Genomic DNA, 25,438 nt, shown 5'->3' with positions numbered 1-25,438 from the left:
AGGCTGACTCCTCTGCCACAGGCCGGTTTGTTCTACCCACCCTTTCCCTTTTTTTTTCTTTCTTTAAACTTAGCCCGGCCCCCTATCCCCAGCACCACTTACCCGATTGTGGCGGCGGCATCACCTTCCCTCCTTCTCGGTTTGCGGCCACCATACAAATGGAAGAGGGGCTCTGTATGGAGCCTCGTCTTCCATAAGCATGGCGGCCATCTTGGCACAGCATTTTCATTCAATAAACGGGATGCCGCACGCATTCCGTTCTTTGAATGAAAATACCTTTTTTTAACACCCCTGGTTACCACTTAGGGAACCCGGGGTGCTAATAGCGTTAGCACTCCGTTCCAAGGGCTGGGACGGGGAAACGTCCCGGTGCCCTCGTTACAGGCCCTTACATGCTCGGGCTTCCGGGCTGTTTCCCCCATTCCAGTCCTTGGAGACACGCAGTCTTGTATTTTGAATGGAAAAGATATCCTGGAACTCTCGAAATGTATATTTGTTGCTTGAATAGAATCAGAGGTTCTGTGTCCCTCTCTGAGAACCAGCTGAACTGTCGAATCGGTAATGCTTACTGGACCTCCAGTGGGGGACATGCAAATATGAACCACCCGCTGTGCCACCTCTTCCCCAAAAGAGGGGCTTTTTACCCGCTCTTAGATTTAATGCCCAGATTTAATGGTGCAAGTCAAAATGATATTCCAATAAAAGGACTGCCCAGGGTACAGAAATCTTGCAGAAGTTTCACATTCCAAATTCAGTGGAAACTATTTGGAGGGCAAAGGTGGCAGGATTCGTTCCCACAGGGTAAAGGGAGTGATGACGATCCCTTTCTTCATTTAAGCCAGTTCTGTTTTAATACATACTTTGAGATCCACCTCCTAAACAACAAGTGTTCTCTGCGATGTTGTCCAGGCCTTGATAGATTCATCTTATTGTAAAGTCCAATTACGTTTCCAAGGAATTTATTTTTGCACTGAGCAATTTTCAACTGTATCCACAGAGTACTTTAATTATACGCTAACATTACTATCGGCCGATTACCTATACTGTTCCTTTATTGCACCCCCAACGAGTTACTTCTGATTCGCTTTATAGTGTTTTTATTCTGCACTATATTGATTCATGACACTTTTTACAGAAAATTATGTTATCGTCCTGTTGTATTTTCTGAGTCTCCATACGTTTCATTCACGATATATTGCGTACCGCACTGTATAAACTTGTTTTTATTATTCTGTACATAGAGTTTCAAAGGTTTCCAGATTCCATGTACGATACCCCAGAAGAGTGAACTCTACACATCCTACCACCAGTAACTAGGCCTGAAAGGGCCACCCAGGAGAAAAAGCTGAGCACACTGGACCTCCAACAGTGGGATACGACCATCAGACAACACCAGTGCATAGACCAGAAAGGTCAGCGACCTCATGTCTGCCCAGTGGAAGAAGAGCTGCTTGCATCAAGTTTAGTATTGCAAGACCAACCTCAAATGCCTGCTGCAGGATTGGAACCATGGGTCTATTTGGTTGATGAAGTGTGAGGGCAGTCTTTTTATTCATTGAAGCTAGTTGTATTTTGCTTCATATCTGCAGATCCACTTCCTGAGGAATTGTTGATCTGTGTAATGGTCTTCACCGGAGTTTTCTTAGTGTTCCTTTACTGTACTTTATGGAGATTTCTAATTGCTTTTAACCCGTTCCTTTATTGTACTCTACGGTATGGCCGTGTCTGGGTACATAGAGTCCCTCTAGAGTCATCAACTGTGAGCATCTTAGCTGCTCTCTGCAGTGATGTTCACCCTATTTCCATAGAGTTCCTTCATTGCACTCCATGGCAATTTCTAACAGGGGATCCACGTAGTCCTTTTATTCTACTCCATAGGACGTTCTAACTGAACTCCCATAGTTCATGTATTATGCTCCAGGCCAATGGCTGACCAAGTCTCAATATTTATTTTATTTCGCTCTAACATTATTCTAACTAAGCAGCCGCAGAGTTCTGTTATTGTACCCTATGTACGTTTTAAACTCAGTACGCACATTTTATTTGTTGTTTATAACCCACATACGTTTCCAAGTACCATGAAGTTATTTTATTGTACCTTATGGAAATTTCAGAGTGTATGTGCTTTATTGTTTACTTGTTAATTTTGATGTTTGTAATCAAATATTGCTAGCCTTAAAGAAGCACTTTTTTGTCCATAACACATGTTGCTCGATATAGAGATAAAAAAAGATCAGAATGTTATACTTTGAAAACATTTAATAAAGAAGCAATCAAGCTAAATATGAAGATGATTGGTATTTTATTGGGAACCAGGAAACATTATTCAGGTGGATGCTAAGAATTAACAAGTAAGCAATGCTGTACAGGCACTCCGCACAATTGTTTGATTGCCATTACGGTATGGGAACAGGAAGGATGTTACTTGAGGTACTTGAGGGCCAACAGAGTTCTGCAGCTATTTCCACATAAACGATGGCGCTGGTTATTAGGGTTGGTCAGCGTGCGCTTCAAATGTTTTTCCAGGGGAAATTCTAAAGTGGGTTTCCCTATAGTTTGTTTAATGTGCCTTATTGTAATTTCTTTAAGTCTTTGGAGAGTTCTCTTATAGGACTCTATGACCATTAACTGTCTCTCTGTAGAGTTCCCTGATTGTGAGGCCTAGGAAGTCACCAGGGAGATTAAGAAAGATGTGTTATTGTACTCAATAGAGACTGCCAACCGTCTCCAGATTTTGGTTACTATGATCTAACAGAACCGTCTCACTAAATCCTACACCCACTGTCTCATGCATTTTGAGGTCTGCATCCTACGTGCATCCTCTCAGGTATGGGGGGCCCTACTGATGATTGGAAGGAGAGCCACCTCTTAAAGGACTACATCCACAGCTTTTCATGGTACCTGAATCCTTGTAGCCTGATTTTGTTGCCCTTCAGAGACACAATGCCCAAAAGTCGCATCGGAAATACCCACCCACTATTCTTGCTTAACCCAACAAGATGGTCTCTGGGTAGAACCCCACCTAGACCCATTCTGTAAGCCGGAAAGATAGCCCAACCAAGTTGTAAGAATTAATTCAATGTGTACTGGTGTACAATCGTTTTGTGGGTAGAGGTTTTACAAGCATTTGGCACTGAGGGGAGTCACTTTGCACGGCTATAAGATAAGATCTTATTTGAACGGTGGTTGAAGAAACGTTTGGGAGTATGATTGCTAATTTATTGTAATACATAGTGTTTTGGATACACTTCATCGATGACCTTTTCATGATCTAAATGTTTAACTATCGTAAAACCAGTATTAGTGACACAAATACAATATTTGCTCTTGTTGTAAATAAAACATCAAAATCGGGGGCCACTTGTCGGTCAGTATCCATAGTGAAAAAAAACATAAAAGGAATGACAATTTCAAACTTAAGCGTGTTTACCTCTTATATAGGCTTATGGACCAGGATAGCCATATGTGGGTTTTTACAAACGAGATATGCAGAGTTTTAAAAATGACCAACAATGCACTGCAAATTACTATATTAAAAAAATGCAGGAACCAGAAGTTGATACCGTGAGATGTATTACTTGGTTCTATAAACCGGATGTTATAATTATGTTCATTTAACTTAAAAGTTGGAAATTATGTAACATGTCACTTTAGTTTAGACCAAGCTGAGAGGTAGCACACAGCTGGTCTTAGGAGGACACTTTGCATGTGAACACTGGATATTATAATTGTGCAATTCGTATGTAAAATATTGTATTGTCAATAATAGGAGAGTGTACAGTTCTAGATTACACAATCCTTTCATTACGAACCGACATGTAGAATGTTAATCACTTTAGTAAGCGTAACAAATTTGATGTTGGTGTAAACCCCTGTACAGCGTTGGCAGGATCATGAAATTCTGAAAAGCGCCCAGTGATTGATGACAGTTTTAGCATAATATACTTGCACTTTGCTGAATGCCAAATCGACTGCCATCAAGTGCTCAGCACTTTTCAATTTTATATCACATTCCTGATCTGATCATGTGATGTTTTATTTGGGAATCACAGCACGTTTTCTGTAATATACAGGGTGCACATCTTAAAGATTAACAAATAGGATCTTACACCTACACTGCATATCTCACTTTGGTATAAATGAAGACAAAGGCCTAATTGTTTTCTGCAAAATCAGGGTAATGCTTTATATTGATCAGGACTTCTGTTTTTGAAACATTAGATTGGTGGATACAGTCTTTTTTTTTACCTCACAATAAAATTGTACCTTATTTCATGCTACTAAAGTAGTTCACTGTATAGGCATTGCACATTCTATCTGAGAGTCAAAAATCGGAGGTGTGTGCCCCTCTTGGTTTAATTGTTAAAAACTGTCCACTTTGCCCTGTGAAAGTAACACAGTCAGGTACATAATGCATTCTTTTATGGGGCGCCTCGAGCCAGATTCCTCCCACTTCTTGACACTGTAATAACATGTTTTATAATTATCCATTTCGAGGGGACTAGATTCCTCCCACTTCTTGACACTGTAATAACATGTTTTATAATTATCCATTTCGAGGGGACTAAATGTACTGACCGGGAAAGGATGAAGAACTCTGCATTAGTAGGAAACCTTTGAGCTCTCGAGAAAGACCTCCTGCCCAAACATTTTTATTGAATGGGGCTATTAAGTGTTACTTAGTTTGATGATCTGTTAAAGGAATGGTTCGCCCAAAACATTTTATTGGCCTAAAAGATGGGCAATAATAAAAAAAAATATACTGGCACTTTTTTTTTTAACTCCCTATGTAAAATGTTGAGCAATTGAAGCTCAAAATGTACCAAAGCAAGCACATGGGGGCATCCATTTTGTGAAATGGATGCCCGCCTGTGCTCGCTTTTGCTTTTGCGGCACTAATGAAGGAAAAGCCAGCCAGCTGTAGTAAACAAAAACTACCACTGGGTGGCTTTTCCTTCATTGGTGCCGGGACTCGGAGGACGCAGACCGGAGACTACAGGCAGAAAAGCTGCAGCTGCATCTCGGTAAGTGCTATTTTTTAAATAAAAAAAGCACTAGCTCCATTTTATTTTCTATTTTTTCCAGGCTGGAGGAGCCCGGAAAACGTAGAAATAAAACCACAGCTTTAAAAATGTTGTATTTATGTTTGCGGTAGCTTTTGAAGCTACCGCAAACATAAATACAACGTGATTGTGTTTGAAAACGCTGCGTTTTTTCTTTCTAAGTTTCTCAGGCTCCTCCGAGCCGGAGGAGCCTGAGAAACATAGAAAGAAAAACAGCAGCGTTATTGAAACACAACCGCGTTGTGTTTCTGCCTGCCGTGGCTATCACTTTGGGTCTCTGGTGCTCCCTTAGGGGAGCACCAGAGACCCAAAGTGAAAGCCAAGGCAGGCAGAAACACAACACGGTCGTGTGTCCATGCCACAGTGTTTCTGCTTACAGCAGCTTTCCCATTTGGGGCTCTCTGGCTCCCTATGGGGATCCTGAGAGCCCCAAACGGGAAAGCGGCTGCAGGCAGAAACACAGCGCGGTTGTTTTCAGAAATGCTGCAGTGTTTCTGCCTGCCTTGGCTTTCCCATTTGGGGCTCTCGGGCTCCCCGTCTCGGGCTCCCCGCCGGGAGCCCGAGAGCCCCAAATGGGAAAGCCAAGGCAGGCAGAAACACAACGCGGTCGTGTTTCCATGCCGCGGTGTTTCTGATTACAGCATCTTTGCCATTTGGGGCTCCCCGTGGGGAGCCCGAGAGCCCCAAATGGGAAAGCGGCTGCAGGCAGAAACACAACGCGGTTGTGTTTCGAAAACGCTGCAGTTTTTCTTTCTAAATTTCTTACATTTCTAATAGCTGTCTCATTACATAATGCCATACTGAGCTCAGCTGCATGTATGTTTGTTGGAGGGCTGGGCTGCGGGCTGACCCTAAGGGAGGGTCACTTTTGGACAATCACATTTGGGGTCAGAGGAGTATCCAGCATTGCAAGAGTGGGGGGTGAGGTGAGCCACAAAATGCAGTGCGTGTAATAGTCTCATTCACACACCCAAACTGCCCACCCCTTCCCCAATTTACTTTTTTGGTAACCTTAGTGGCAGATGGCATTTTTACTCATAAAAAATAAAACTGCATGATCATTGCAGATGCATAAAACGAATCTATTAGAGCTCTGTGCAGGAGCTCTGGGGCAAAATACATGGAAACCTCCTCATTTGCATATGGATTGCACCAACAGAAGTGACTTCACAAAAAAAGGACATTGCAAGGAGCATCATTAGTCTTTGATATGTGGAGGAACCGTGGTAGTGACTTTAGAATAAGTTGCCATAAGTAAGCCAAGTGGCAAATAAGTTTGTGGTGCAAAATACCTAAAATGCACTTTTGTTATATATGGAGCAAACTCTATAGTCATTAGGATTTTTCATTATAATAACATGATATATTAACATAAGCTTTGATGTGAATCAGAATCACGTGAAGAGCATCAGATAAAATGCAATGTGATAAAATGAATTGCTCAGGATCACACACTTTGGTTAAATGGTGAAACTGGGATGCAGACAATTTAAGCAGCTTTAGTTGTTATAGATATGTATTAAGGTTTTGCTTTACATTTAATGTGCTTAAATATTTATTTATAGCAGTGCCTTGGAAGCAAACCACATTACATAATAAACTAGCCTTTCATAGTAAACTAATTGTACACTACATACATTGTCATAAACTATGTTGAGGAATGAGCATGCAAAGTGACAATAGAATCATGCAGATTAACGTGAGCCTAACAAATCCCCTTGGGTTTTAAAGCCATAGTCATTAATTCATAAAGCGTGCAACATTATTCACCCTTCTCACTTCTGATCACTCCCTCCCATATACATTTCCAAAGGGACAAAAGTCCCAGCTAATGGCTGCCCCCTCCCTCCCATCAGTGCCTAATGTCTCAGTGTAATTCTCTGTTGACACAGAGCAACGTGAGGACCCTCTGCTGCACAGAGCTCCTTGGGACATTGTCCTGGCAGCAGGACACCTCTACTGTTGGGAAAGGGTAAGGTGTCCTGCTGCCAGGGCCATGAGCGTGCTGAGCAGGAATTGCTCGGCACACATTGTCCTGCCAGTGGGAGCCCTTTGCCGTTGGGCACCCTCTTTGAGGCGCTGAATGGGAGTGATCCCACTGACAAATGTCCCGGTCTGGCCTCCCATCTCGATGCGCTAGTGCTTGGGGTCATTTGAATACAGGAAAATATACCTTCATTTTAATGAGTCCGAATGTTGCAAGTAATTAATGAACTCAGAATAATCTGCCTAATGTGCTGTTTTAAAATCTTGCAGGCATCCGTTTTGTAGTACATCTATATGCTTGTTTGAGTCAGTGCCCTGGTGGCAATAATCAAACGCCAGCTCCCTTTAGCCTGCTTGCAGGCCCTCTTTAGGTAGCGGAGGTGCAGGCTTTTTTTTACTGTTGTCAATGCAGGGAATTCTAAAGACCAACTGTGGTGTTATACGTTTCAGAAGACTGGCGTGCCTTTAGAATTGAATCTTAAAGATATGCCACCCGCCTTATGAAAGTTATAACAGAGTGTTGGCAATGGACGCGTGTGGTGTAGTAGTTTCGTGTTATCCCTCAGAGCCACTGTCTGCCATTCTCCACCCTGCCCCTTTTTTTCAGTTGTCATGTCCCCCCCAACATTTTCAGCAAAGTTAGTCCACTGATCAGAGCCCTCTCCACAGACCCCATAGACTTCCCCCACAAGGTACCAGATGCGTGGGAAATATCTTAACAGCTGTTTACGCAATGCACCCCACCCTCTCCCCCAGCTCTATGTGTTTGTATCCCAGCTCATGGCCGCCGGAGGGTGGGGCGTGAAGCAGGAAAATGATGCATGTCCCCAGTCCGGTCCCAGAAGGCCGCTCCGTGTCTTGGAACAGCCCTGCTTTGCCTGGGCTCTGCAGACGTGGTTCTCATTACTGCACTGGGCCTCTCCCACGTTACTGCATAGCTACGCCATGACGTCAGCGGGCGGCTGCAGGCTCCAGCCCGGTCCCAGAAGGCCGCTCCGTGTCTTGGAACAGCCCTGCTTTGCCTGGGCTCTGCAGCACAGGGCCTCTCCCGCGTTACTGCATAGCTATGCCATGACGTCAGCGGGCTGCAGGCTCCAGCCCGGTCCCAGAAGGCCGCTCCGTGTCTTGGAACAGCCCTGCTTTGCCTGGGCTCTGCAGCACAGGGCCTCTCCCGCGTTACTGCATAGCTATGCCATGACGTCAGCGGGCTGCAGGCTCCAGCCCGGTCCCAGAAGGCCGCTCCGTGTCTTGGAACAGCCCTGCTTTGCCTGGGCTCTGCAGCACAGGGTCTCTCCCACGTTACTGCATAGCTACGCCATGACGTCAGCGGGCGGCTGCAGGCTCCAGCCCTGGCACACAGGGAAACCTGCTTTTCGTTGCCAGAAGCACACATCTTGCTGTTTCGTGCACGAGGGAGATGGGGAATGTAACTTATGCATTTTCCTTCGTGCTTCTGAAATGTTCTGGACTTTAGTTTTCAATGCTGTTGCCAAATTAGGCCTTCGGTTTCGGCCCTGTTTCAGAGGCGGGAAAGAAGGTCAGACTAGGCCGAAGTCGTGTATCAGAAGCGGGACGGCCCCCACGGGAAACTACTCAAGGCTGGTTGGGCTGGGGAAGAGTCAGCTGCGTGTCAGGCTTTACCCCAAACTTTCTGCTCAGACCCGCAGGCCTGTCAATAGAGGCCCTGCTATTCCCGTAGACACCACCCTATCCCCGCCTCCAACTTTCAATGTCAGCTTTTACTCAAGGACTATGAGGTGCCTATACATGACTCTATAGACCTTCACATAACATCCCTGTTCTCGACAGATGATTCCTACACACTGATCGATATAGGCAGGACTGTATATGCCTCTTAAACTACACTGCTTTTAGACCTGAGGACCCCATGCTGACACACTATAGCGCTAAGTACCGTGGTAAACAGCATCAGTGCGCGTCAGCTAGGAGGAGAAGAGGGAGGACAACACACATGTTGATATAAAGGAATATAACGCTCCACAGAGTTAGACATGCCTGAAGGCCTGACAGAAGAGGATACGATAACTTTAATTTTGAGTATAGTGCTTACAACAAGTTGAATTGTTGTTTGGCGCTTAAGAAAAAGTCGCGATTTTTCCCATTTCAAAAGTACTAGTTGTACTCGCCTCGGAAGGCGAGTTCAACTCTGTGACCTACACATCAAACGCAAATCTCTAAAGCAGGGGTGCAACCCGCTGAGCTATTTTACCAACCCTCGTTGGTGTTTCCCAGGTCAAACTACCCTATAATTTCTTATAAAATATCAAATCCACTAGGAGAGCAGGTGTGGTCTATTGGCTACATTGCTCACCCAGACAGAGACCAGGGTTCTAATACAGCTTCCTCGCCCAAACTGTGGGATATGACAGGTTATTCATAATAACCAGAGGCTTCTAAGCGCGGACCCGGGGATCGAACCTGTGGTGCGCCATGTCGTCTTGCTTCCAAGGCGAGCGCGTTGGCCCTGGTCTATCCTTGCGATACTGGTCAGATCACTTCAATTGCAGTCTGTAGACCACTATGGGACAGCATAGCATCAACTGGGGCACCGGAACCGTGGTTCCACCTCAGAGAATCCAAAGACGCGCAGCATCCGCGCGTCATCAGGACCGTCAGGATTGGCCAGAGAGGAGGAGGAGGAGGAGGCCGAAGAGGAGAGCGACCTTTGGCTGGCGGCCCTCTGCAATGTCAGTTTTTGTGAGTGACCTACGCACATGGACCCTATCACTTTATTTCCCTGTGACGCAAATGGTAAATGTGTAGGTATTCAACGACAACCCCACATTTTCTCCATTAATGGAGCATTCTTGTATAATGTTTCTTCTCCGTGACGTTCTCATTCATGTCCCCTACACAGGAGCCTATGGGCGATAACATATGGAAAAACAGCAAATGGTTTGATGACCAACTGGCTTCCCTTAAAAAGCCAGGCCGCAATCTAGAACACGCATGGGGGAAATCAAAGTCACCTGATGGCAAACTGGCATGCGGAATTCATAGCTGGGGCTGGCACAGGGCCTTCGCAAAAATAAAAGAAAAAAAATATACTATCAAAGCCACATCTCGTCTGCACAATACAAAACTAAAGATGCTTCTAAAGTGGACAATGAATGAACTCAGCCACCAAACTAGAACTCAACAAAAACCCTCAGAGCAACTCAACCCTCTTGCCTGGGCCTTTGCAGATAAAATTGTCCAAATGCAAGACAACATTGGTCACCAGACACAACCAGATACAACAGCCTCCATAACCAGGGCCGCCGGTCCACGTCTATGGAATTCAACTCTATTACAACTGAAGAGCTGATTAATACCAAGTGCTGGGGTGGGCGGAGCCTACAATGTTTCCTTATGGGAATTCAGGACGAACATAGTCGCCCTTAGCACTTAAGGGGTTAATTAGACCCATGCACAGTCCCTCTGATCAGGGAAAACATAGCTAACCTGGTGAAACAGTGTCCAAATTTAGTAACGCATCCTAAAATCAAGCAGTATCCGGCTATCACTAAAGGCTGTGACCCTAACTAAGATATTCCAAAACCCGAGGCCCATATCTAATATTCCTTTCATCCTGAAAAAAATGTCCACCAAACTGGTCCCCCACAGTGCAGAGAAACTCCCAGTTTATTAAAACCAATCTGGTTTTCTCTTAAACAGTAGTTCTGAAATTCTGAAAGCTCTCGACAACACAACCAGGTACTCCTTGACCGGCTGCCTACGATAGAGTCAACCATCAGACATTAATGCCAGGATTAAAAGTTCCAATGGGACGAGCGGGTACGGCCTTGAAGTGACTCGCTAACCACCTTGACGATCGTACCCTGAGGGGTCAAACGGGAGACTGCAGTTAGGGCCCCACGACTCCATTTCCTCCCATGAGCTATTTAATGTTTACAGCGCACTCTTCCCAAAAGCTGTCAAATTAAATGCGGGCGATTCTCGTGTCATATTGACCCTGGAACCTGATAAGAACACTCAGCAGACAACTGAACCCCACAAGACTATCCAGCAATAGACCATTCAAAGGACCACCCCTCATGAGTGCGGCACCCACCACGGCGGACCAGGTAAAGACTCAAGGGATCATTTCCAACACAAAGCTCTCGCTACAAATAGACCTGCCAGCCCAAAAAGGACACCACCAGCTCCGCGACCATGGGAGAATTGTCCCCCACTTGGAAATGACACACCATCGCACTCTGAGATGCCCACGTACATTAATCATATAACCTTCCCTTTCCCCAATGACTCCAATACTTGACCCTACCCATGTGCGCAACGACCATTGGGCAAATGGGGCTCTACCCCTGCCACCTGAAATTCTGGGTCACGTTGACTTGACATCGCTCACCTACAGAGCCATCGGCAGGCAGAACATGATGCATATGTCAAACGGAGCCTGGGACTGAGTTTTTTATTTTTTTTCATTTTGCATTTTCAGGCATCGAGGGGCTGTTACATTGTTTTGTTTTTGTTTTGCGTAATTGTTTTTTTGTTGTCTTAGTTGCATATTTATAACATGCTTAAATACCCAGAGGTTTCTAAGCACGGACACAGTGATCGAACCTGTGTTGCTTCGTGTCGTCTTGCTTCCAAGGCGAACACGTTGCCGCTTAGCTATCCTCCCCGGACAGTTAGCAAAGCTATCCTCCCGAGTTGTTAACAAAGGCCCGCCAATTACTTCTGTAAATCATTTCATTGATAGCAACAGAGCCTGGGGCTGACTTGTTAACAAAGGCCCGACAATTACTTCTGTAAAGCATTTCATTGTTAGGAAGGGAGCCTGGGGCTGACTTGTTAACAAAGGACTGGCAATTACTTCTGTAAAGCATTTCATTGTTAGCAACAGAGCCTGGGGCTGACTTGTTAACAAAGGCCCGGCAATTACTTCTGTAAAGCATTTCATTGTTAGCAACGGAGCCTGGGGCTGACTTGTTAACAAAGGCCCGACAATTACTTCTGTAAAGCATTTCATTGTTAGGAAGGGAGCCTGGGGCTGACTTGTTAACAAAGGACTGGCAATTACTTCTGTAAAGCATTTCATTGTTAGCAACGGAGCCTGGGGCTGACTTGTTAACAAAGGCCCGACAATTACTTCTGTAAAGCATTTCATTGTTAGGAAGGGAGCCTGGGGCTGACTTGTTAACAAAGGACTGGCAATTACTTCTGTAAAGCATTTCATTGTTAGCAACGGAGCCTGGGGCTGACTTGTTAACAAAGGCCTGACAATTGCTTCTGTAAAGCATTTCATTGTTAGGAAGGGAGCCTGGGGCTAGCTTGTTAACAAAGGACTGGCAATTACTTCTGTAAAGCATTTCATTGTTAGCAACGGAGCCTGGGGCTGACTTGCTAACAAAGGCCCGGCAATTACTTCTGTAAAGCATTTCATTGTTAGCAACGCAGTTTTCGAACTGCACACACTTTTAGGCAATTGATATCGCAATGGGATATTAACACTCGGCCTGTCAGTGGAGTACTTGCGAGGGCAAGAGGGGACAGTAGACAACTATTTTCACAGTTTCAGACGTGAAGGGGAGAGCGATGCCTGCTTTTAACATTGAAGCTTCAACAGAACAGTCCCACCACAATGTGTAAAGATGTTACGATGCTCAAATACGACAGTTGGTCAAGAATGTCCACAGCAAGACAGACTATAGGTACTTTTTATAGCTAGTTTAAGATGAAGAATACCCCAACAGTCGGGAGGATGAGATTATACTAAAATGAAGCTGGGCACGTGCAATGAACTAGCAGCTGACAAAGCCAACCACATACCACATCCCAACCACATTACCATGCCGGCAGTGAACCAAAGAGGCAGTGTCCGTGGTCTGACTGCTACTAACTTGCCACTACTTTCCACAAACATGCCTTGGTGCAGAACGCCCCAGCACAAGTTTGCCCCCCCGCACATCTCCGAAGTTAGGCCCTCTACCAACATTTGAAGGGTTAGCCACCCACCCCGAAGTTTTAGTCTAGTTGCGCACCGGACTCTATCCCGTTTATACCTTATAATTAGCACCTCTGCCCAATGCCCAATCGAATTTGCCTGCCTTCACCCTGCAAACTGTTATCTGAATTGTTCCTATAGCCACTTGCGTTATGTTTGTTGTAATAGGAATAACCTGCAAACACCAGATTTTCTTTAACCGCAGTGCCTTAGCAAAAGCATCAACCACACTATGTTACCGAGCGGTCGCGCCGATCTCTGATACGGACTATCACTAATCGGACCACTTGGGCTTCATGTCACCTTCGTATCGTACTCCATTTCCTGTTTTGTTTTTCGCATGCCCTTTGAAACAACCCCCTGAGCTAGGACATTATCAAACTCAAAAATAAATAACCAAAGAACAAGGTCACTTCTATTGGATTGCACTTGTATACTCGCCAACATGACCCCTTCCAATCTGTAGGTGCTTATCCAGTTCTGGTTTTCTGTATGCATTCTGGGACTTGTAGTCTGAGTTTTATAATGGGAAAGGTCGCAGAATGCAAAGAAAAAAGCAGGACGAGGTAAGCAACTACAGATTGGAATGGGTCATGTCGGCAAGTTGTTTACAGATACTCCACTCTTATGTTCAAACATGCAGATTTCAACATCGTTGTTTTTTTATTTTCATTCACTTATCCTGGAGGCTGTTTCACTTTTCCCCCCTCCAGTGAAGCAGATGTGCCCTCGTCCAGACCCACCATCTTGAATTGTGCGGCTGAACCCTTACATTCCTGTCCTAAAATGGACTCTGGAATGCGAGGGCCGCCATCTTGCAATCTCCGAGCATCTGCACATGCGAGAGAACTGTACATACCAGAGCGTGGACCCAGGAGACAGCCAGCAGCACCAGCACGGGCAGAGCCTTCAGCATCTGGGAAAGGAAACAGAGGGAGGGGTGAGCCGGGCGAAACGTGAGAGTGTGGGAGCGGGAGGGACAGGACTCCAGGGGGAGACATTAGCCTGAAGAGGCATGGGCGTAGGTCACGATCCTCTGGGAGGAGAAGGGGGCAGAGGGTGGGTGGGGATGGGAGATGTGACTGAGGGAAGACCAGAGACGTGGGGGAGTTTGAATGAAACTGTGGAGAGAGATGGGGAGACCTGAGTTGAGGGTGTCATGATCCTGGGGGAGACAGCAAGGGAGATTCAGTGTAAAACAGTTATGGGAGACATTGTCCTGGTGAGACAAAAAGAGGGGCGTCATGAGCCCGGGGGAGACAGCAAGGGAGATTCAGCGTAAAACAGTTATGGGAGACATTGTCCTGGTGAGACATAAGGTGGGGCGTCATGATCCTGGGGGAGACAGCAAGGGAGAGTCAGCATAAAACAGTTATGGGAGACATTGTCCTAGTAAGACATAAGGAGGGGCGTCATGAGCCTGGGGGAGACAGCAAGGGAGATTCAGTGTAAAACAGTTATGGGAGACATTGTCCTGGTGAGACAGAAGGAGGGGCGTCATGATCCCGGGGGAGACAGCAAGGGAGATTCAGCGTAAAACAGTTATGGGAGACATTGTCCTGGTGAGACATAAGGAGGGGTGTCATAATCCTGGGGGAGACAGCAAGGGAGATTCAGCGTAAAACAGTTATGGGAGACATTGTCCTGGTAAGACATAAGGAGGCGCGTCATGAGCCCGGGGGAGACAGCAAGGGAGATTCAGCGTAAAACAGTTATGGGAGACATTGTCCTGGTGAGACATAAGGAGGGGTGTCATAATCCTGGGGGAGACAGCAAGGGAGAGCCAGTGTAAAAAACAGTTATGGGAGACATTGTCCTGGTGAGACATAAGGAGGGGCATCATGAGCCCGGGGGAGACAGCAAGGGAGATTCAGTGTAAAACAGTTATGGGAGACATTGTCCTGGTAAGACATAAGGAGGGGTGTCATGAGCCCGGGGGAGACAGCAAGGGAGATTCAGTGTAAAACAGTTATGGGAGACATTGTCCTGGTGAGACATAAGGAGGGGCGTCATGAGCCCGGGGGAGACAGCAAGGGAGATTCAGCGTAAAACAGTTATGGGAGACATTGTCCTGGTGAGACATAAGGAGGGGTGTCATAATCCTGGGGGAGACAGCAAGGGAGAGCCAGTGTAAAAAACAGTTATGGGAGACATTGTCCTGGTGAGACATAAGGAGGGGTGTCATGATCCCGGGGGAGACAGCAAGGGAGAGTCAGCATAAAACAGTTATGGGAGACATTGTCCTGGTGAGACATAAGGTGGGGCGTCATGATCCTGGGGGAGACAGCAAGGGAGAGTCAGCATAAAACAGTTATGGGAGACATTGTCCTGGTGAGACATAAGGTGGGGCGTCATGATCCCGGGGGAGACAGCAAGGGAGAGTCAGCATAAAACAGTTATGGGAGACATTGTCCTGGTGAGACATAAGGTGGGGCGTCATGATCCTGGGGGAGACAGCAAGGGAGAGTCAGCATAAAACAGTTATGGGAGACATTGTCCTGGTGAGACATAAGGAGGAGTGGTGTCATGAGCCTGGGGGAGACAGCAAGGGAGAGTCAAAGGGAGAGTCAGTATAAAATAGGAGAGACATTAGCCTAGTGAGACATAAGCAGGGGGGTGTCCTGAGAGTTTGGGGTATTTTTTGTATTTTATTTATATAGCGCCTAACAGCTGTACAGAGAGCAAAACACGATACAATAATTTGAGGGTAATGCAAATAAAAATCACACAGCTTCATGAGAAAGAAGAAGATGGTCCTTGAGCCGAGATTTAAAGAGAGAAAAAGAGGAAAGTGACTGAAGAGACAGGAGAAGCTCATTCCAATGTTTCAGCGCTATCTCGTGAGGACAGCTCAGGGGCAACGTGCTCGCCTTGGAAGCAAGACGACACAGAGCAACACTGGTTTGATCCCCGGGTCCGCGCTTAGAAACCTCTGGGTATTAAGTGTGTTATAAATAACCTATCATATCATATCAATTGTGAGAATGAACAAAAAAGAGAAGAATCAAAGGAGGTCGGAGGGGGGACGGCTCGAGGGACCACTAGATGTAAGACAGAGTGGGAACGGAGGGAGCAGGATGTAAAATAAGATGAGAGAAGAAAGATAAGGGGGAGCAAGACCATGAAGACATTTAAACACGATATATAGAAAGTTGAAGAGAAGACGAGCCTCGGAAGAGAGCCAGCGACGACTGCAAGCACGCCGAGATGGAGCCATGGGCAGAGCGAGCACAAAGAACACGTATGGAAGCAAGAAAGATAGAGCAAAGAGGGGCGAGCTGAAAGGCGGGAAGGCCCAGGAGGAAGCTAGAACAATAGAACAGGCGTGAAAAAACTAAAGAAGAAATGAGGAGCGCAGTGGAACTAAAGGTAAGAAAGCCCTCGCCCTAGTAGATATTACAGAGCTGGAAACGACAAGACTGAGAAGGAGAAATGATATGCGAGGTAACGGAAAGAGATGGGTCAAAAGTGATGCCCACATTACGGGCAGATGTAATTGTAATTGGTTATTTATAACGCGCTTAATACTCAGTGGTTTCCAAGCGCGGACCGTCGTCTTTCTTCCAAGGCGAGCACATTGCCCCTGAGCTATCCTCCTGAGACTATGTGGAAATCGGAAGAGAGGTAGGAGGAAAGGAAATAGACAAAGGAGGAAGAGGTGGGGGAATCGTGGATGCAGGAAAAAAAAGAGTACCTCAGTTTTCGACGGGTTGAGGTGCAGATAGTAGGATGACATCCAAGCTTGGATGAAAGCAGACAGAGTAGAGTGAATGGAATCAGAAAAATAGGAAAGACTGTAAAGTGCACATATCATCCATACAGAGGTGATAGGCAAGGCCAAAGGAAGTGATGCTGCGGGGAGACACGGGACTGCAGCATGATTACAGGGAGTCTGGGGGCGACTGGGCCTTGTGGCAGACATGAGACACAGGAGAGGCACAAGACGGGCGGGCGCGTGGAAGCTGGCAAATTATTTGATATGTTATTTATAACATGCTTACTACCCAGAGGTTTCTAAGCGCGGACCCGGGGATCGAACCTGTGTTGCTCCGTGTCGTCTTGCTTCCAAGGTGAGCGCGTTGCCACTGAGCTATCCTCCCAGGACTGGGACGGATGAGCCACGAGCCTTGGAGGGAGACGTGAGGGGAGAGGCGCAGAGAAATGAGACCAGGGAGAGACATGAGCAGAAAGTCTGCCCCCCTGGAAGGCCTGAACAGGGCATGCGCCCAAAGACTGAAGGACGACCGGCGCCTGGGGAGGCACAAACCGGGGGGAGCTCCAGATCTAAAGGGGCGACAAACATCCAGCAGGAGAAGTGTGTGTGGGTAAGTCCTGTTGGGGCATATTAGTTTGGGGAAGACACCATTCTTCGGGGCGATGCAATACTGAATATAGAAGAAGGGAAGGGTTTTGAATCAGTGCAGGGTTCGAAATTGCCAGGAGCTGTGAGCTATTTGGAATCGTCCCATTACTGTGCCTTTAAAATGTCGCCAAAATCCTGACCCCCTCCTCTTAGTCAGTGTAATGGGGGTCAGGGTTTGCGGGGGGCGTCCCCTGCTTCAATTACATGTAGGTCGGGGGACAAAGTTTAAGAATAACAAAAAAAGAAAAAAGGACCCTGTGGCGCCAGCTCTGATCCACGTAAGTGGGTGGGAACTGATGCTGCAAGTGATAGAGGCGAGTCGGCTGCACACTTTTGTGCCGTCGAGACCGTAAGTGCATGTGGGGAAATGTGGGTGATGAGTGAGCTATGTAATCACTGCGCCGTGATGGAGGCCGACATATTCGTGGTCGACATTACGGGCGGCGCACGGATCACATAGGTCCAGGTAGTTAGCTCCTGGTTATAACCAAGAGCTACGTGTGGCTCCCCAGCCAAGTGGTGCCAGACAAACATAGCTATCTGGCGTTACCTGTGTGCAGGTTTGGTAATGTGTATAAACAAGAATAAAAGACACACCTGAGACATTTAAAGCATATTGGATAATATATAATGGACAAAAAGTTAGTCTGCATCTCACGCAGTATATACTAGTTCCTGAGTCCCCAGACCTGGCTTCTGCCTAAACGGCGATGCCCGATACCCAGGATCTGCTCTTTGCTACTGGTCAACCAGTCCTAATTTCGACCCCTGAGCCTCTGGCATTGCATGGAGCAACCACATAAGCCATTGGTTTTCAGCCTGCTGTGCCATTGCAAGAGGGGGGAACAATAGTCTAATCAGGCTTGGCACCATGCCAAAAAGCGCAGTCCAGACCAAACTGCTTGGCCGCAACCTGTCTGCATTCGACTACAAGCAATCTCCAGGCACTGGGAATCATCAGTGTGGTGAAGCTTAGGACTGTCTGTGGCAGGCTGCAAAAGAATGGTTTGGAGGGTTGCCCAGAGCAATTGTAGTTGTTATGATTTAATCAAACCCTTCCATCTATCAGTGTTTGGCTTTGCATAGATCGCCCTACATAGAACAGTTATGACCAGGCGACCCTCCTGATTTGGCCTCGCCTAGAGTCCCAACCTACACCTTACTGATAATGCAGAAACATGTCTGGAGTTTGTGTGGTTCCGTGTAGAAGCAATGGGACCTAGCTATCCAGGCTGGACTGCCCCTTTTAGGGTGGGGCTAAGCCCGATTTCAATATGGGTTTTCTACTTTCAACGCATGGCAGGCTGAAAAACAATGGAATGACAGGCTGCCAAGAGCAATGCCAGTGGTTATGATTCATTCCAAATGTTAAACCCATCAGTTTCCAGTGTTGCACTAGCCTGGGGGCGACAAAAGTCTGGGAAGAGATACAAACCTAGGGAGAGAGAAGAAATCTAGCAGAAACAGAGTCCTGGGATGTGAAATGTGTCTTGGGAGAGATGGCAGGCAGGAAGGAGAACAGGAACTTGTACATCTGAAAAAAAGACGTCTAGGGAGACATACCCTGGGCAAAGGCGTAGCCAGAATCGTCTAACAAGTGGGGCCTGAATCTAATGTAGTTGGTTCACCGGAGTGGAACTAACATCTGTAAATGCCCACAAAGCACTGCTGTGTGGGCATGTGCACACTTTGGGCGGGCCTTACCCGCTTAGGCCCAACCCTGTCTACGCCTCTGACCCTGGGGGTGAGGGGGTGCAGGAGGGGAATATGAGGTTGGTGGGTGCGATATAGGCACGGGAGAAGGAAACGAGAATTTGAGCCTGGGGGAGCCCTGCTTCTAGGTGCCATACGGGGCAGGGAGAAGGATGCCACAGGGTGGTGAAAAAGACCTGGGCCAAGGAGGTCGAAGTGCCTACAAAGAGAAATGAACAGGGTTAGCATTAGTGAAGAGAGCAGACTGAAGAAGACGCGAAAATGGGGGAGCCTTGGAGAGAGACATGAGTGGCAAAGGAGGGGGAACCTGGGAGGGCAAGTCTGTGATGAGATGTGCCTGGGGGAGACGTGAGAATAGGGCAGAGACATGCTTCTGAGAAGCGAAATGAAGGCTGCATGGTACATACATGAAACTTGCGTGTCTGGGGGAGACCTACATCTGGGGGAGGGGGAAGATGACTCTAGGAGCGACAGGAGTTGGGGAGGACAAAATGGGCTGCTGGAGACATGAGTTGGTCAAGACAGACGTCAATGAAAGACAGTGTTTTTAATGGGAGGTGAGTCTAAGGGGGAGATCCAAGTCTGTTGGAGATGAACTCTGTGGAAGAGACACAGGGGTGTCTAAGGTATGAGCTGATGGGGGCAAGCAGTGGTGCGTATCTGGGGGGAAGACAAACAAACAAAAACCTTTATTCTGGGAATAAGAGATTCCCATAAAAGTTTAATAAATACAAACATAAATAAAAGTCCGTTGAAATATGGGAGAGACATTTATACTGGAGGGAGACTTTTATACTGGAGGGAGACATTTATACTGGAGGGAGACATTTGTACTGGAGGGAGACGTTTAGCGTGAGTTTGAGGGAGAGACAAGCCTAGAGGAAATATGTATCTTTGGTTAAAAGCAAAGAAAGGTCAGGTCTTGCTCAGCATAAGAAGGGAGCCAGAATAAGAGCTGTCTAGAAGAAGAGACCGCGAACATGCCCAGAATGGGAAGAAAGTGAAAACAACGCTGAAAGAACAAGGCCATGTTGGGAAGAGGAGGAGAACAGGGTCACGATGGGAAGGGGAAGAGAACAGGGCCAGGTTGCGAAGAGGAAGAGAACAGGGCAAGGTTCGGAAGAGGAAGAGAACAGGGCAAGGCTCGGAAGAGGAAGGGAACAGGGCCAGGATGGGAAGAGGAAGAGAACGGGGCCAGGATGGGAAGAAGAAGCGAACAGGGTCACGATGGGAAGAGGAAGAGAACAGGGCCAGGTTGGGAAGAGGAAGAGAACCGGGCCAGGTTGGGAAGAGGAAGAGAACAGGGCCAGATTGGGAAGAGGAAAAGAAGAGGGTCACGATGGGAAGAGGAAGAGAACAGGGCAAGGTTCGGAAGAGAAAGATAACAGGGCAAGGTTCGGAAGAGGAAGGGAACAGGGCCAGGATGGGAAGAGGAAGAGAACGGGGCCAGGATGGGAAGAAGAAGCGAACAGGGTCACGATGGGAAGAGGAAGAGAACAGGGCCAGGTTGGGAAGAGGAAGAGAACCGGGCCAGGTTGGGAAGAGGAAGAGAACAGGGCCAGGTTGGGAAGAGGAAGAGAACAGGGCCAGATTGGGAAGAGGAAAAGAAGAGGGTCACGATGGGAAGAGGAAGAGAACAGGGCCAGGTTGGGAAGAGGACGAGAACATGGCCACGATGGGAAGAGGAAGTGAACAGGGTCATGATGGGAAGAGGAAGAGAACAGGGCCAGGTTGGGAAGAGGAAGAGAACAGGGCCACGATGGGAAGAGGAAGTGAACAGGGTCATGATGGGAAGAGGAAGAGAACAGGGCCAGGTTGGGAAGAGGAAGAGAACAGGGCCAGGTTGGGAAGAGGAAGAGAACAGGGCCAGGTTGGGAAGAGGAAGAGAACAGGGCCAGGTTGGGAAGAGGAAGAGAACAGGGCCACGTTGGGACGAGGAAGAGAACAGGGTAAGGTTCGGAAGAGGAAGAGAACAGGGCCAGGATGGGAAGAGGAAGGGAACAGGGCCAGGATGGGAAGAGGAAGAGAACAGGGTAAGGTTCGGAAGAGGAAGAGAACAGGGCCAGGATGGGAAGAGGAAGGGAACAGGGCCAGGATGGGAAGAGGAAGAGAACAGGGCCAGGATGGGAAGAGGAAGAGAACAGGGCCAGGATGGGTAAAGGAAGAGAACAGGGCCAGGATGGGAAGAGGAAGAGAACAGGGCCAGGTTGGGAAGAGGAAGAGTACAGGGCCAGGATGGGAAGAGGAAGAAAACAGGGCCAGGTTGGGAAGAGGAAGAGAACAGCGCCAGGTTGGGAAGAGGAAGAGAACAGGGCCAGGTTGGGAAGAGGAAGAGTACAGGGCCAGGATGGGAAGAGGAAGAGAACAAGGCCAGGTTGGGAAGAGGAAGAGAACAGCGCCAGGTTGGGACGAGGAAGAGAACCGGGCCAGGGTGAGATTTCGCCAGCAGGAACAGAGCTGGGATGGCAAGTAAACAAGAACAGGACTATAATGCCGAGAGAGGGAGAAAAGAGAGCCAAATGGGGAAGGAGGGTGGAAGGATATGCAGCACAGGACAGGGATGGGAGCTAAGCAAACACAGAAAGAGAAGCAGAATAGAGAGTGAAGGGAAAGAGAGGAAGAACAAAGCCAGGGCGAGAAGGAGAGAGAGAGGGAGAGGCGATCCTGGAGAGCAAGAGAACCAGAAGGGGGAAGAAAGAGACCCAGAACACGGAAATAGAGTGACAGGGTGGGAAGAGGCCCACAGCAGGAGCAGAATGGAAATAGTGATGATAAATGCACAAAGTATGAGAGCAGTGCTAGGATAGGAAGAGGGCATAACATGAGAGAGAAACGAGCCTGGCGAGTTAGAGAACCAGGAGAGGGAAGAAAGAGACCCAGAACACGGAAATGTTAATGAGAGAGCCACGGCAGCAAGGGTGACGGAACAGAACCAACTGAAAGAGAAAGTGAGCATGTTGGACCAAGCTGGAATGCAAAGTTGCCCAGGCAGTTTCAGGATGGAGTAGAAATCCAGAAAAGGACAAGATACGGGAGAGACCCAGAACAGGACCAGATGTAAAGAGTAACTGAATGGAAAGAAACCAAGGACAGGGCCAGATGGAAAGAGTCCCAGAACGGGACCAGATAAAAGAGCCTCAGAGTCCCAGAATTGAAAGAGATCCAGAGCAGGACTAGATGAAAAGAGTCCCAGCATGGAAAGAGATCCAGAGCAGGACTAGATGAAAAGAGTCCCAGAATGGAAAGAGATCCAGAGCAGGACTAGATGAAAAGAGTCCCAGAATGGAAAGTGATCCAGAACAAGACCAGATGGAAAGAGTCGCAGAACAGGGCCTTATTGGGAGAGACCCAGATGAGGACTAGATAGAAAGATAACCAGAATAGAAAGAGCCCCAGAACATGACCAGAATATAGAAACCCAGAACAGGGTCAACAAGGGAAGTGAACCAACATGCAGTGTGAATGGACAGCCAACAAGAAGAAAGCCTGGTTGGGAAGAGAGAGGGAACAGAGTCAGGGTGGGACTAAAGCGAGAAGGGAGCAAGAATGGAAAGACAGCCGGAGCACGACCAGAATGGAAATGTAATGACAAAGCCAGAATGCAAACACCATGAGAGCAGTGTTAGGAAGGAAAGAGAGTCAGAACAGCGCCAGAGAACCAGAGAGAGAGAAATGAGCCTGGATAGGAAATGAGCCAGAAGAGGAAAGAAAGCGACCCAGAACATGGACAGAGAATAATGATAGAGCTATGGTGGCAAGGGAGCCAGAACAGAGCCAATTGAAAGAGAATAAGAACAAGACTAGCGGGGGAAAAGAGCCAGAAAAGAGCGAACAAAGATGGGAAGAAATCCACACCAGGACCAGCCCACTGAAAGGGAACGAGAGAGGTGAACAGAGCCAAGATGGAAAGGCATCCATAAACGGACCACAATGCAAAGAGAATCAGGATGGGACGAGACCCAGAACAGAAAAAGCCCCAGATCAACACCCGAAATGAGAGACTCAAAAAAGGGCGAGAATGAACTAGACCCAGGGTGGCAAGAGACCCAGAACAGCACCATAATGAAAAGAGACCCAGCGTGGTATGAGACCCGGAACAGGACCAGAATGAAAAGAGACCCAGGGTGGCAAGAGACCCAGAACAGGACCAGAATGAAAAGAGACCCAGGGTTCGAAGAGACCCGGAACAGGACCAGAATGAAAAGAGACCCAGGGTGGCAAGAGACCCAGAACAGGACCAGAATGAAAAGAGACCCAGGGTGGCAAGAGACCCAGAACAGGACCAGAATGAAAAGAGACCCAGGGTTCGAAGAGACCCAGAACAGGACCAGAATGAAAAGAGACTGAGAGTGACAAGAGACCCAGAACAGCACCAGAATGAAAAGAGACCCAGGGTGGCAAGAGACCCAGAACAGGACCAGAATTAAAAGAGACCCAGGGTGGCAAGAGACCCAGAACAGGACCAGAATGAAAAGAGACCCAGGCTGGTAAGAGACCCAGAACAGGACCAAAATGAAAAGAGACCCAGGGTGGCAAGAGACCCAGAACAGGGCCAGAATGAAAAGAGACCCAGGGTGGCAAGAGACCCAGAACAGGACCAGAATGAAAAGAGACTGATGCTGGTAAGAGACCCAGAACTGGGCCAGAATGAAAAGAGACCCCGAGTGGCAAGAGACCCAGAACAGGGCCAGAATGAAAAGAGACCCATGGTAGCAAGAGACCCAGAACAGGACCAGAGACCAGCGTGAACGGGACCAGGCGGCGAGCACAGGGACAGGACAGATTCGAAACAGAACCAGAAAAGTGCCAGGTGAGGAGGGTGGCCTCGCTGGTAGGTGCGGGATTTGACCTCCGTTTTTAACTGATGCCAGGATAATGGTTTGGGGGCATGCGTTTGGGGCAGTAGGGGGTGGAAGTTGGAGTGAAAGGCGGGGGGATATGAGGGGTGCTTGACTGGAGTGAATGGGAAAAGGTTAGCCTGGAGGAGGGGGTTGAGATGGGAAGCAGGGGGGGGCACCAGGTGGTGGTTGGGGTCACAGAAGAGGCGTATGGCAGAAGGGGTGTTCTTAGCAAAGCCAGGTCTAGGGGGTGGCGGACAGGACTGAGTATGGGCGGGAGGGCGAGTTTTGGTTTTGGGTGACATTTGTTTTGGGCTCAGGTATCCCCAGCCCTGGGGGTACAGCCACATCGCCTCCCCGCACCCCGAACACCCCCGGGTCCGCTGCTAGCTTGTGATGTCTCATCCCGGGCTGGGAGGGAGCAAGCGCCCCCTGTGGTAGTGCTGTATCCCTACCCCCAAGCCCCAGCTCCAGGGAGCTCTCACCATGTTGCCTGCGGGCGGGAGGTCTTCAGGGGCGGCTGCGGAGCTGTGGTCCGGGTGCTGGGGCGGCGGGAGGCTGAGATGCCTGCTCTGCTTCGGCTGCCTCTCTTTCTTTCTCTCCTTGAGGAAATCTGATCCACCCAGCGACGAGGGGCCGAGTATCAGGCCTTCCTCCCTCCTCCCCTCCCCTGCCCTATCCCAGGCCTGCCTCCCTAGCCCACCCGCCCCTCCCTGCTCTCATTCCATTCCCCGTCGCTCCTTCCACCCGAGTCCCCCATCCTCTCGCCCACCTCTCTTCCTCCCCTTCGCCCCCAGCCTTCCATTCCCCTCATCCGCCCACCAATCCCAGCGACGTGGCCCGGGCAGGGCAGCCCCCACCCCAGCTGGTCCTGTCGGGAGGGGGAGTTCAAAGGCCCGACGACTCCAGAAATGTCACTCCATCAAAAAACTTCCCCAGCTGTGGCCAGCAGCAGCCCGTGCGCGAGCCCCCCCCCCCCAGCAACCAGCTGGAAGGCGCAGAGAAACACTCTGAAAACAGGGGGTCTTCGGGCCGATGAAAAGCGCACCCACCAAAGACAGCCCCCACCTCAGTCTTACGCTTCAGGGCGAGTTCTGCCAAAACACGGGTCTTAAAAAAAAAAAAACAACAACACGCAAACTTAATTCCACCATTAAAATAATATTCTACAACGATGCTTTCGGGAGGATAGCTCAGGGGCAACGCGCTCGGAGCAACACAGGTTCGATCCCCGGGTCCGCGCTTATAAACCTCTGGGTATTAAGCGTGTCATAAATAACCAATTACAATTGGCCTAACGATGCAAGCATTGCCAAAGCTGAATCTGACGTGCTTCTTACCATTTAGCCATATGGGTTTGTAGTAGATGGTCTATATAGTCAAGTATGGTTTGGCTGTGGAGGGTCTCGGAGCGCCTTACATGGTTCAAAGTTAGAAAAGGCGGGAGTTGAAAAGAAGTTATGAATGTTTTTAGGAAAGGATCGGAAGTGTAGGATAGATAAGT

At 48.1% G+C, this 25,438-nt stretch overlaps 1 protein-coding gene across 2 annotated transcripts in view; it reads right to left on the bottom strand.

The window, feature by feature from the left end:
* Window positions 1–24,550, bottom strand: part of FSTL1 (follistatin like 1) — a 151,883-nt gene extending 127,333 nt beyond the window's left edge. For both annotated transcript variants that reach the window (XM_069635844.1, XM_069635845.1), the window contains exons 1-2: window positions 24,420–24,550; window positions 13,880–13,936 (exon numbers count right to left, since the gene is read on the bottom strand). In XM_069635844.1, the coding sequence (XP_069491945.1) occupies window positions 13,880–13,936; window positions 24,420–24,422 (60 nt within the window). In that variant the 5' untranslated portion in view covers window positions 24,423–24,550. The remainder of the gene's footprint in view (window positions 1–13,879; window positions 13,937–24,419) is intronic.
* Window positions 24,551–25,438: the final 888 nt, after the last annotated feature.

This window comes from Ambystoma mexicanum, chromosome 7p, assembly GCF_040938575.1.
Source record: "Ambystoma mexicanum isolate Mex_15411 chromosome 7p, UKY_AmexF1_1, whole genome shotgun sequence".
Taxonomy (NCBI): Eukaryota; Metazoa; Chordata; class Amphibia; order Caudata; family Ambystomatidae; genus Ambystoma; species Ambystoma mexicanum.
This window is presented reverse-complemented; position numbering and strand designations above follow the sequence as displayed.